A 14374-nucleotide genomic window follows, 5' to 3' on the forward strand; every position below is an offset into this window, starting at 1 on the left:
TAAACGACGACTATGAACACCACATTTCCTACATGCATTTTGGTGTTGCATAAAAATATGAAGAAAATGTATCACATAAAACAATGCATTAAGTGAAAAAAAATTTTTTTAAATGTGCTGTGAAGTCAGTTCTGACTTATGGTGACCTTTTTCAGGGTTTTCCAGGTAGAGAAGTGATTTACCATTCTCTTCTTCTGTTACCTAAGGCCACACAGGTTGGCTCTACCTACAGGAGACACAGTTTTGAATCAAACTCTGACTGAGCAGCCAGATATCTAAACCACTAAGTTATCCAGCTAGAAATGGGTCTGTTGACAGTCCTAAGCTAGTTTTGTAAAGAATGTTTATGGGCTATCCTTTGTTATCACCATTGATTGCGCAGGGCCTTTGTTCATTGTTTGGGAGCAATTCGTAGTTCAACCATGCTGTTGTTATCAGCGACAGTATGGTGTTATATCTCGGTGATATGTGAAGAGACACTATTCAGAGATTTTATTTTTGAGTCTAACTAAAGTAAGCAACAGAAGTGTCTTTATCAACTGTAGCATTCTCTATAGAAGCATTTTCTCTCTGTGCCTGTTAAAAATGTTGTTGAATATTTTGAAATGGTAGCTATTCCAAGTTGAACATAACAATAAACATTTTATTAGGCATCCTTAAAGTTTAGCTTGGTTTTGTTCTTTGGAAAATTTACTAACTCAGCTGTCTCAGAAACCACTGCAGGATAGAGTAGGGCAGAGTAAATGAATGCCTTATAGAGCAGGATCACACAGTATGGTTTGGTTTAGTTCTAGCAGCATATAAGAGGAGAGAGGGCAGCACACTTGTTCAGTGACCCCGGGTTAGGAGCATGAGTACATTATAAATATACAAGAGTTCCTATTTTCATCTGCAAAAGGCTGGATTGCATGGCTTTAAGTATCATTAGAGAAGGGCCTGTTCATATGCAGATGAGTGGTAGCAAACGTAGTTACCATGGAAGTAGGAGCAGATGTTAAGCCCTCCAGTGGGTGTTAAGTGATGGCTGGAATAGAGATGGGGAGAATTTGTTCAATCTATGTTTTAAAAGGGAATTTGTACCTGATCCTGGGGGTCTCTTCCACCTCTAAAATTGTATGATTCTATGACCTAATTTGAACTTCCCAGACTGATATACGGACCCATGGGTTGTAACACCAAGCGTCCTTTTAGATGGTACAAATCATTGGATTTTGCAGTACTGAACAACAACAAAAAAGTACTGGGTTCCAGTGTGGGTGGGTGTTTGAGGATGAGCTCAATGGAGCAGCAGCTGTATTCCCCAAACATCATGAAATGAACATGTATCAAGACCTGGAATCCTGTGTCCTGAGTCCATTTTCTTACACCAACTGGAACCTTTCGACACTCCTCTTCCAACAGAGATCCAGAGGGCTCACACAATGAACAAATATGTTGGAATAGATTTAGGGTAAAACCAAGAGTCTAGAAATGCTTGTTGCTGTTGTTTTATTTAAAACAACACCCTGCTTTAACTGACTGGGGAATTCTTGCAGCTGTCATTGGAAAGCAATTTTCCAAAGCTGTAGGTAGAATATATCTGAACCTGATACAGATCAGAAATAAACTAATTCATTTAGGCTATGAAGAATAAGGATTTCAAAGATGCCATTGAAGCCAAACACTAGAAAAACAGTCACTTCTTTATTATTTCAGGAAATTTAGTGATTAACAAAATTTTGATTAACAAAATTCAGAATTTAATCTCACATATATTGTTTTTAAACTCATGCTTCACCATTCAAGAGATGCCTGCTGAAAAATCTTCTCAGCTGGCTCTTCCTAGTGAAACTAGAGCTATATGTTGCAGTTCTATACAGAGACCAACCACTACTACAGGTACAAAAAATAAGTGCTTTTATCCACACACTTTTTAATACTGTTTCTGTGTCATTGGCACTTGTTTTATCTCACCGTCTATAAATACCTTTGTGGTATTTACAGGAGTACATAGTTTACAAAGAAAAGTGGGAAACAATTTCAACCAAAGAAAAATATTTTCCATTAACATTAGATGTTAACACTTTCTATTAACAATAGTCTTCAGTCTTAAGCCTTCACAAATACAGTCTTAAGTAACTTTTCAGAAATATATGTTTAAGAAATGTACATTTAACATTAGATATTAAGATTTTCTAACGTTTTCTATGAACTTTTCAGAAGCGTATATTTAACAAAAGTGATTTAGTTTGAAAGCATACAAGGATACTCCATTAAATCAGATCTCACCATAACAACCTTCGTGACACAGAGTATCAGCTCACCATTGGATATTTTCAGAGCTTGGAAAATTACTTTTTTTAAAAAAATGGTTAGATAAATCATCCTGAAATTTATAAATACATTGCAGTTAACTTTGCCAGAATTTTAAAGGTATCCGGTTACACGAGTTGTTACTTTTCTGTTACTTTGGAGGAAAAGAAAGTCCATTAAGAATGGTAAGAAAATGGTACAAGATTTGAAAGAGAAAAAAAACATAAAAAAAGAATTTGCCCTCATAAGACTAGTCTGAAAAATATAATGAGTAAATATTACATAGAAAAGATTAGTTTTAAATGCAACTATATGCATCATTACACTCAATAGAAATATGTCACTGGTAATGCTGTTACATATAACTTGTTACTTCTACCCCCTCAATCCTTTTTCTATGCCACTGCAAGTACAAAGCCATTACCTCTAAAATCGAGCTGGCACAGGGAGTAACTCCCAATCAATGTGATGATTCCACTGCCCACAATGAATGCCCCTTGCAAGGACAAAACAGTCTTCAGATAATCACAGAGAAAGGTGCGCTGGTCCTGCAAAGCACAGATGGGATGATTACTTAGTATAGGAGTGTGCAGCTTGTGGCCCTCCTTAATGTTGTGGACTTTACTGCTCCCGTCAGCCTTTGGCAATGCAGCCTCTGGTGAGGGGAAATGGAAGCCACTATCCATCAACAGGGCCAGCAGTTGCCCACACCTAGGTTAGGAAAAAGGAAGCTGCTTTGGAGGTATTATGGCCCAGTTAAAATTCCTGGCATTTTCAACTTGGAAACAAATAAACAAACAAAACAAAACAAAAACAAAGATAGGGGAAAAAAATCTCTGTCTGAACATCCCTAAGATCCTTTACCAGTTGAATAGATGGCTTTTATTGGACCCAATGATCTGACTTGGTAGCTTGACACCTTCAAAGCTGAGGAGGGGGAAAATAGAGCTGAAGGAACATTATCAACTGTTTAATCCCTTGAGTCCAGTGGCTTCAGTGTATGTATTTTTCTCTCTTTTTATACAAGTATCAAACAATGAAATGTTTAAAAAGGCTCCTGAAAGAAAATGCCTATGGAATTATATTCAGTACCACATACTGTCTTTAAGATGAGCATATCTAGTTGCAAAATGTGATATTTAGTAGTCTGAACAGCATTGGAATAATGCAGAGAGTTCATATAGTTATCTGAGGTTGGTTTCTGCTTGCTCCCAGGAGGACTAATGAGAGGAAAACTGCTGTCTGGGATTTATGTTCAGTTTCTATTTTAAATTACATGATAAATCTTTGAGCCTTTAAAATTCTGTGTCTGAAGTGGAGGCATCCTCAAATTGTGACTGTGATTGTTAGTTGACCAGCATTTTTAGCAGTTGGTGATGCCCAACTTTTTCTCAATGTTCACATTGGCCCACTAACACATCACTAATTTTTTACATTACCAATGGAAGAGAGTTTGGGCCTGTGACATCAGCAGAATATCTTGCCATAAGACTCAGCCTGGCATCATAGTGACAGAAGCACTTTGAGTTACCACCAGTGGTTTAAATTTTAAACCACTGGTGGTAACTCAAAGTGCTTCTATCACAATGATACCAGTAGCTTTGGGAGTATGTTTTAAACTTTAAAACATACTCCCAACGCTACTGTTATTGTTATGGAAGAGTCGGTCAGAGGCTTTCTCTGTTGATCCCTGTCATTACATTTATAGTTGACACCAGACTTCCTTGCAACTTTATTTGGGGACATCTGTAAAAAGTCTATTTTTATTAGTATTTTTCATCAATCAGTTAGTAGTCTAAAAGATACTATCAGTTACCTCAGTATTTTCTATCTTAGTTACTAGAGATCATCAAAGGATTACTTTACAAGCTTCACTCTGCAGGGCTTGCAAGAGGCGGACATTGCCTACAATCAATGCTCTTCCTTTGAAAAAAAAAAGGAAAAGGAAAAGAAAGATGGGAGACTCTGTTCTATCAGTAAAATCATCTGTTTGCAAGAACTGGACACACATGATAGCCAAGAACATGGATATTCAATAAATGGCACACTGAATCTGTGCCAAAAAGATTGTCTTTACTTTAATTAAAAAATCGCTTTGAGATGGCAAGAGTTAGGAAGTGTCTGATCTTCACCTTACCCTCACTCCCCAGCATGCTACGGAACTAGAAAAGGAAATCACTGGACTTTCAATAATATGGGACATTTTCCACAATATATTTTACACATAGTGAAAATGAGCAAGACAGAACCAACACTAGATCGTGCTCAGTAGTGGAATGCATGGGTGATTTTTTTTTTTTTTTTTTTTTTTTTTTGCATTGAAGATGGCTTCTTTACAGCAGTATTTACATTTCGGCTTAATATTCAAAGACACCAAAACTGATTGTCTTTCCCCCAGCTGTTTTACATCAAGAAAAGGAAGCAATTTATCCTCCATGAAATCCATGCTCAAATCAACCAGTGTAAAATAATTTGTTCAATTTTCAGTAAGGACGACTGCTCATAAAAAACAAACAAACAAACAAAAAACACACCACACTGTGCTGCTTAGTGCCAAATGTAATTTTTGTGTAATGAAGGCTTCTTCCTATTTGGCTTAGAAATACACAAAGGGTGAAAACAAAAGCAATATGAACCCAATATTGCAATCAGAAGTGACTTGTGGCACTCACAACCGAGTGTAATTTAACACAGTGGACTTTGCTTCTGAGTAAAGATACATAGGATTATGCAGCATAACTTCCTTGGATATTAAAAGCCATCAACTTCAATATAATTGTTAAAAACACACCCTAAGATCTGAAACTGAAAATGGGAATAAATGTGTTTGTCTTCGAATATCACTGCCCACTTTTACTGAATTCCCCTTCCCAACATCAACAATAGCCACTGTTTTCTTTCAGATTTTTTTTTAAAAAAAACAATGAAACCTGTGATTCTCATAATACTAATACTTTGTACATGGCAGTAATATTGTTTGTTCCTTCTTTTTAAGGCTGCAACCCCATAGACAATGAGTAGGGGAAAAATCATGTGGGGTTTACCTCTGGCTGGATAGGTATGGGTTTCACTACTGTATTAGTTTTCTAGTGCAAAATATGCCCAATCCAATACAGTACAGACTTTTCTGAAAGTCAGTGAATCAGTTTACTTCAATAGAGCGAAGCACATATTTTCTGAAGTTCTATATACTTATCAGGGAACAGGTCCGAAGGAATTCAACAGGATGTAAAACCAAATTGAAATGGATGAAGTATTGAATTTTGTCATGGATTGTAGCCTGTGATTGTCATGGCTTGTAGCCTGTGACACATGAAACCTACTGTTGTTACATGAAATGTGTCTTTCTTTTTAATGTGAATATTTTAAAAAAATAGACACCAAGGGACACGAATAATGCTAACAATGTATCTAATTGTTACATAGGGCCGTGACTGGGACAGCTGTAGAAGAAGAGTTAAACCCTTCCTTTGGGAACTCATGGTCTAAGGAAAGAGCAGATTTGCAGGAAAGATTGCCGTAAACTGGGAAACAAAGGGTGACCCTTAGCCTCTTACTCCCTCAGTGGCCACTGCTGATATTTTAAACAGATATATTGAATGCATTTAAATGTTTTAACATTGCATCTTACTTGTCTGTAAAGCAACAAAGAGTTCTGTGGCACCTTAAAGACTGTCAGGTTTTATTTGGCCTAAGCTTGCATAAGCTGTAGCCCCCACGTCCTCGGATGTGCCGGAAGCATCAGATGAGAGAGACTACAGTCCAGAGAAGAGTACTACCAAATAATACTTGGTAGCCTTACGCCAAAAAAACCTTACAAAACAACAAACACATAACGCATTAGTCTTTCAGGTGTCATCAGAGTCATTGTGGTTTTTGCTTCAACAAGCTAACAGAGCTTTCCTTTTTCAAATTATTGGTCCTAAGAGTAAAACTTTCATTCCATCACATGCAAGATCCTCAACTGTATAAAAGGGAATAAGAGAAATATAATAGTTTCACAGCTTCCAAAGTATTTACACATTTAAAAAATACTATTGAAAATGGCCACCGAGGCTCATTGTTCATAAACACAAACCAAACAATGCACCTTTTCTTCTCCTCATACTCTGAGTATCGGAAAAACATTTGAAGGCTTCAAAAAACAGGTATCTATGCCTATCATTATTTATCATTATTACATTGTTAATCCAAAAGCAAAGAAATCCCCAGCCATGCTGTATCAGAATCTGCCCAATTATTAATTCTAAATCACTGAACTCAGCTTAATCATTAGCCTGATGTAGCCCCTGCCACACCTTGATTAAAGCAAGGCAGAGGGTGGGGGTAGAACACTGCTTTAAATATAGAGGAGTATCTTTTTAAAAAGCTCCATATCCGTCACTCCGTGTAGCTACTGCAAATGCTGGATAGGCTTCATATGCTGTGTAGGTTGCCAAATCTTGTCCTAGAGTCACCGCTTGCTTGAGCTGAGTGGCTGCCACCGTAGCAGCTGCGTTAGGAATGTATCCTGTGATGAAATGCAGAAATAAGATTAATTTAGCACAGCTGCTGAGACTGGCAATAATTCTTGATTTATATTTTTGAGAATGACAAAAATGCTGGTTTCTAAGTACTCTGAACTGAGTGTGTGGTTTTGGCCATATTTGTCTATTTGTCTAACTAATAATAGATTTGTAAGACAGACAGAGAGAGAGAGAGAGACTGTGTGTACATCTTAGTTATTTATTTATTTGCTTTCTGTCCTATCTTTCCCCCCAAACTGGTACCCAATATATGGAGTGGACAGTACATATACATATAAGACTATTACAGGCCAAATATATGACTATTTGAGTTCATGAGAAATAAAAAACCTCTACTACTTATATTCTATTCTCTCATTGCTATGACTATAATCTTCCACTTGTTTACATGGGTTTACATATCTTCTGAGTGGATGTGTATAAATCTGTGCTTTACATTTTATTTTAAAAGAATAAATATATGGAAACAGAACTGGGCCCTGTCTGGCCAAGTTATTTTGAGGCAGAAAATCTCACAAAATGCCTCTCCCTGAGATTGAAATTACAGGAAATTGAAATAAATTAAATGCAACGCAAACAAATAGTTTTTAAAAAACTTACACCCCAAATCAAGTGTATGGGGTAGGAAGCCGAGACTCGTGGTAGGGCCAGTTTTTCAGCTCAGGGAACACTAAATATGAAAGATGGTGCTTTGATCGAAAATTCTGCTCTAATTCTGAAGTACCCAGTTGTGGCAGTAGATTATCTCAGCTGCCTCACCTGCCTCAGTTCGCCTCTAGATGGGTTGCTTCAGTGAATCCCCTTGGCCGCTTCAATGAATCCTCATTCTCAAAATCAATGAGATTTCAAGGCATGGTCATTGCTTGCCTTTACATTTTAGAGGCAATGAAGAGCCAGTAACTTGGATTACAAGAAGTACTTCGATCATTTCCTTCACATGTGAGTAGAAAGGCAAAGCCTGACTAATCGTGGTTTATGTAGAACATTACACTGGAACAGGTAACACAAATTTAACACTATGAAAGGTGAATTGACCTTGGCTAGGAGTGAAGGCCTACTGACAAAAGCGGGGGCTGTGAAAGGAGGAAATGGATTAGTGAGAAAGTCAGAGTTAGGTTTGTTCACCGTCATTCACCTCTCATGCTATACAGATGGGTTTGAGATCCTTCAGATTGGGGCAGACTGTCATCAAGGAAGGAAGGGTAAATTCTCCCACACACAAACTGGGCACCCTAATCAAAGCTCTACCCCAAATGTTCAGGGTACTCTTTCCTCTCTGCATTATAGCATTCAAATGGGACCTCCCAAATCTCTGTGTACTGTTGGGGAGGGAGCTAAAGGGGTTTCAGTGGGGAGATGAGGGTGGGGAATTCTACTTCCATCAGCCTTAATTGCATTAGCCTAAATCTGGATTCAACCCAGCATACAGTATGTGTTCATCTAATAGTACTGGGAAGATGACATCTTTCCCAGATGTATCTTAAATACTTTTTTTCAATTAGCTTTGTTTCATCAATGAATATCCAGACATCTCCCCTCCAGAGGGGGAGAGTGGGAGCCTTTGCTTAGAAGGATGCATATTATATTAATGCTGGCTCCCCTAAGAGGCTGCAAGATTACTGGACAGCCAGAGATACCTGAATTAGAATACACAAAATGTATTCCTCAGCCTTCTAAGCAATAATATAATGGTAGGTGAAGGTCATTATAATTAAGCAGTAAGTGGCACTGAGTTCAATAAAACATCAGTGTGTCTTATGTAATGCGGAAGCTTGAACAAGCCTAGACAAATTGATTTTTCTCTGTGGCAGGAAGCTAGATGGATTTTCATTTCTTTAAAAAAGTCTTGAAGTTCCTGAATGATTCCATATTAATCAACCCAAGTGACCAGTGGAGACTTCCAGTAATGTAAAAGAAAGAAAACAACTTGAAAGAAGAATAAAAGCAGTGCCAAAAGTTTTATCATTTGAGTTTACAGTTTGGCCCAGGATGAGTATTCTTGGCAGGGTTAAGGGCCAATATTCTGCCCTGAGATAATTTAGAGGGTGCAGGGACCATCAAATATGTGAAAAATGAGAGGAAAGACAAGGAACTGGAAATGCACACAAGTCCACTTCTGGTTTTGAAAGATACATACCTGGCCTACATAGAATCCCCATCATTCTGCTTTTCTTTTAGGATGGCAACAGGGGCAAAGAAAAAAATTATGGGAACAAAAATACCAGCATATTTTAATTTAAAGATGTTATTCTGAGCAGCAAAGCTTTGGAGTGGCATTTCAAATTTTTAGAAGCCCCCCCCTCCCCCGAAACCACCAAATGATATTTTTATGAAGAAGAGGGCATGGTTTTCTGGTGAAGCCCATAGAACAGGATTCAGAACCTAGGCTGGCTGGATTTGCCTGCAGAACCTGACGTTTATATCACTGTACTTGTTGCTACCCCTCATTCTTCTAATTCACTTCCAAAGAAGGACAATCTTATCCCAACTTCTGTTTATGAGCCATTTGTCCCTGAACTCTCCTCACGGTGGTCCTAACAATGCCTCAGGTCTTTTCCTACCTCTTTCCTACTTTTCAGTCTCCTTTTCTTTCTATAGTGCTCACATTCCACTCACCCTTCCCATTTCACATTATTCTGGACAGGTCCTAAACCTTTCAAATGGCTATCGAGAGGGTGCAGAGAGCTACAGAAATGGGAAACTCTCCTTCCATGTACTTGCTTAAGTTAACATATCTTTGCAGCCAAGCCAATGACTGCACAACTTTTACATACCTGGAAAAGCTGCTGTAGCCGCAGGTGTCTCTGTACCCTCTGTGGGAATGCCCAATATCTGCAAAGTATATTCTGCTGCATATGTTTTGGCTTCATCTACATATGCACTCAGCTTAGGTGGTGTGAAGGGATGCCTGCAAAGTAAGTTACATTTTTTAAAAAATCTATTTCATTTTCCTATGATACACATCTTGGGAAGCATACTTTGCATTCCTTGAAGAAAAAGAAATAACAACATATAATGGAATGATTTTGTTTTATTTCTTGAATTAATTACTATCTACCCCATGGGTCACAACCTTTGTCCTATACCTTGCCCTAAACCTTGGATTTCAGCTCCCGGAAGCCTTAGCCAACATGGATGGCCATCAGGTATCCTGACTGTCAAAATTGTTAGAGGACCAAGGGCTGAGAACTACTGCCCTATCCTTACTTCCCATCACAATAACAATATTACAGTGGTGCCTCACTTAACGACGATAATCCGTTCCAGGAAAATCGCCATTAAGCGAAAACATTGTAAAGCAAAAATAAAAACCCCATTGAAATGCATTGAAACCTGTTCAATGCGTTCCAATGGGGTAAAAACTCACCGTCCAGGGAAGATCCTCCATACGGTGGCCATTTTTGCTGCCTGTATAGTGAGGAATCCGTCCCTAAACACAGCGGGAAGTCATTTTAATCCCCTGGTGGCCATTTTGAAACCACCGATCAGCTGTTCAAAAAACATCATTTTGCGAAGAATCAGTTCCCGAAGCAGGGAACTGATCATCACAAAGTGAAATTCCCCCATTTAGACCATCATTTTGCGATCGCAATTGTGATTGCAAAAAGATCGTTGTTAAGTGGATTCGTTGTAATGCAGGGCAATTGTAAAGCGAGGCACCACTGTATAGGATGGCTGAAATTATATTGTACTTGACACAGTGTAAAGTTCATGCCTGCAGAGCTTCACTGGGAGTGACACCCAGGCAGTTCACATTGTATGCCTGATGGTGTGACTTGATTAGGCAGTCAATTGCACAACTGTGTCTGCAGAACTGCTCGCTCGATTTAACTTCCCCCTTGGTCCAGATTTCATAACTGTTTTCACAACTGTCAATTATGCAGGCGTAGCGGCACAACAGCATCTTGGCCAATAAATAATAGGGATAATTTTTAAAAACACATAAGAAATAATGATGAAATGGAGGTTAAATACAAAGCATGTTTTAAAACACTACACCTAAAATAAATTAGAAATAAAATCGGAAACACAATGGTAGCCCATAGCCAGCAACTACCTAGTTACCTTCTTCAACAACAGACCACATTACAGTACTTTCCAAGGGCCTGCCTGAATAATCCCACCTAACCTTATGCTTATAACAGTATTAAGCAAATTCAGATTGGGACATCTTGAACTATACATTTTGAACATCCCCAGCCCAAAGATTTCACCAAGCAAGTGCCATCATTACGTACATTGCAGGATTTTGACTGGCAAGGGCAGGAATAGTGATTTTATACAAGAACAATTGTCTTTGGTCTTGTCCAATGGCAGAATGAAGCTGATAGACAGGCTGTCCCCAGTTATTCTTCTGACAGATCTCTTCCAGGATCTAAATTGAGGGAAAAGTATTTAGTGAAGTTGAAACGTCTACTTTGTGTCTCAAAAGTCATTGCCTACCTTTCGAAAACAAATACACAAACAAACCAGGCTGTACTGCCAAGACATTTTGGTGTACCGATGTTGTTGTTATCACAGTTTAGGACCTGGTAAAGCTACATTTTTGAACTACATCTCCCAGAATCCCAGTGGCCATGCAGGCTGGGGGATTCTGGGAATTCAAAAACCACCTTTTCCAAATATCACTTCATGATATCTTCAGCTGGTGCTTTCTTCTGGGTGCTTCATCGGGTACCTTTGAAAGACCAGATTTTTTCTGTGCTGTCAGCTTGTATGTGGAACATCTTTCCCAGAAATCTTTGTCTGGCACCCATCTAAATAAATCAAAATGATTTTCATGCACTTTGGGATAGTGGCACTGAAATATTTTTTTTCATCTCTATTGCTACCGCTAATACACAGTTGATTGCTATTTATATCAGTTGAGAGTCATTTATTGCCTTTTGATGGCCAGTATATTAATTTATATAGTATACTGGCCACGTATATTACATACATGAATATGTATAGAATCAAGCATTGGGATATCTCCTACCAACTCCCTTCTATGACTCTGGAAATCTAAAATGTCCCATCCTGATGCATGAGGATTAAGAAGGCTGTTTCTGCTAAAGAAATAGCTCTGGGAAACCGAGCAGAAGAAGCTAATAGTCAAACATATAAAAGAATAACAGATGTAAGAACAAAACGATGAGCCTCCGTAATGATTTTTTCCTTCTTATCTAGAGGGAACCAAAAGATATATGCAGTAGTTTAAGAGGCGAGATGTTTTCTTCTAAATGGGTTCGACCTACCTGTGGAGCAAGTTTAATTCCTTGAGGTTTTAAGCTGACATGATTCATTGGCGTAAGCTCCATTCCTGGCAAAAGGTCGTACAGTTTGTCCTCGCCTCTTTTCTCTCCTTTGAGCTGGTACCCACGACCCAAGGCAGGATTAGTCAGGTAGCCACGACCTCCTAGTCCTCTAACTCCAGCAGCCCCTACAGGTACATTCATGTAAATTTCTAGGAATGTAAGAAGGCATTAAACTGAATCAAATCACAGGAAAATCTCCCTGATTTTTACTGTATTGGAAGACGTAACACCACACACCAACACTTGACACAGAAATCAGGGTGGGGTGGGCAGACAGGCAAGAGTTTAAAAAAAACAAAACCGATTCAATTCCACGAGCGGTGGCCCGACTTGCTGTTATTATTCAGGATGCAGTTGCCCAGTTCAAGCAACAGGTTTTTGCAACACTGAAAAGCAGAGTGGCAAAATATTTTGTTAGATTTTCCACCAAAGGTGCCATCATTTCTTGCGCTGTCTCTACTGCTCCGTGTTTATTGAACATAATTCACTGAAAAGGAGCAATGCGCTGAGCACAAAATCCCTTTATTGCCTTTCAAGTGCAGGGCAATAATGCTCATGGATATGTGCAAGTACCGTCGGAACCGTATTGTTCCAACTTTGATTGCACCTTGAGGGCATTTGGTTATTTTTAGTAGCTGCAGTAATTTCAGCTTGCCCAGTTCAGGCATCCTCAACTTCTTTGTTTCAAAAAATGCCTCCTTCTAGAAAACATGTGAGCCTGAGGACCGTAGCCTGCTGCAATGTATGCCCACAGATTTATCCTTCCGAAAGTGTCACTTCTACACAGAATTCCAGCCACACCTTTATTAATAGAAGGCAAGTCTTGTCCAATTTTCATTTTGTGAAATGCCTGAAAATGCAGGGGTTGAAGAACATGTATTAATTCTAACTTACTGACCCTCTCACCTTCTTCTCTGTCCAGCTTAAAATGAGTCTTGGCATTCAATCAAATTCAAGTACAGATTACTTTGATGGTGGGGGCATTTCTGAACTGATTTCCATTTAATGGATAAAGAACAATCACTACAAATTAGATGGTCATCATTCACAGCCGTAAATGCCAGCCTGTCTGTGTTGGTGTGTGTATTTGACCCCAGTTTTCACCCTTAACTTGGATGTTTTTCTGGCTTCATTTCTATCACATTAGGATTGCGTTTGCTAAAGACTTTTGGGATGATTCGCACCTTCACGTAGATCATTTTTGTAGTGCTATCCACAGATTTCTCAACATTTCATGACACATACAGTAGTTGGATGTACACACTGAATACAATGACAGGAAGTGGTACAAAAGTTCTGTCTCGGTGTAACATTGTCTGCCTGTGATGACCCATAAACACATCAAGTAATAATCTGATGCTGCATCTAAGGAATCAAATGTTTTTCCTGGAACATTCCTAATCTTTTACAGTACATCAAGGACAAACAAGTGGAATGCTGACTGTGATCAAGATGTGCCCGTCTGCTTTGTTCCTTTACCAAACCATTCATAAGTCATGATCCATCAACCCATGTGAGATGAGTTAAATTCTACATAGATGAAGTATAGAAGCAGCCACAGATATTGCCTTTACTGGATGTTGGCTGAGAACTATTTGTAACAAAATCTCAGTCATACATTAAATCATATTATGGCTGAAATCTGGCAGTAAGTCATAACTAGAGTAAACTCACCAAATCAATGGAGCTTACATAGGTGTTGATTCACCAAGTCTCCATTGATTCAATGGACTTAGTTTAGTTTCAACTAAGTCTGCAATTGCATTGACAAATACTTTAAAGATTGCTCTGAAATTTGCACAGGTGGATTTGAAGTATTTTCTGTGATGACACAACACAACATCCAGTACAACTCAGCCTGGCTTTTTTTGCTTAGGATATAGAGTTTTTTTCTCCTGTGTCTGGGGGCTTCTACTTTTTTAAAGCTGGAATGATTCATACAGTGTTTTCTATGTGTAATATTCTATATTTCTACAAAAGTACAAAGGACATGACTCTGGCCGTTGTGGTGATGTATTAAGCTGGGGCATGATATTTTGGGATATCAGATGATGTTTTGGGATATCAGGATATCAGGAATACCCATATCTAAAATCTTTCTCCCTAGTCAACTCAAAGTATTTATTTTTATTTAAAAAATAACTACCAAGTTTAGCACTAGATCACCTTATCACTGCATTGATACATTAGTTTAGCACTAGATCACCTATACACAGATTTTAAAAAGATTGCAAAGGAGAACTGGGGATCACCAGGTGA

General features: G+C 38.5%; 1 protein-coding gene across 3 annotated transcripts in view; it reads right to left on the minus strand.

The window, feature by feature from the left end:
* Positions 1 to 490: 490 nt before the first annotated feature.
* Positions 491 to 14374, minus strand: part of A1CF (APOBEC1 complementation factor) — a 54372-nt gene continuing 40488 nt past the window's right edge. For 2 of the 3 annotated variants that reach the window (XM_072995268.2, XM_072995270.2), the window contains 4 exons: positions 12056 to 12264; positions 11057 to 11193; positions 9593 to 9726; positions 491 to 6802 (listed from right to left, as the gene is read on the minus strand). In XM_072995268.2, the coding sequence (XP_072851369.2) occupies positions 6654 to 6802; positions 9593 to 9726; positions 11057 to 11193; positions 12056 to 12264 (629 nt within the window). In that variant the 3' untranslated portion in view covers positions 491 to 6653. The remainder of the gene's footprint in view (positions 6803 to 9592; positions 9727 to 11056; positions 11194 to 12055; positions 12265 to 14374) is intronic. The other variant, XM_072995269.2, reaches the window with a different exon arrangement.

This window comes from Pogona vitticeps, chromosome 3, assembly GCF_051106095.1.
Source record: "Pogona vitticeps strain Pit_001003342236 chromosome 3, PviZW2.1, whole genome shotgun sequence".
Taxonomy (NCBI): Eukaryota; Metazoa; Chordata; class Lepidosauria; order Squamata; family Agamidae; genus Pogona; species Pogona vitticeps.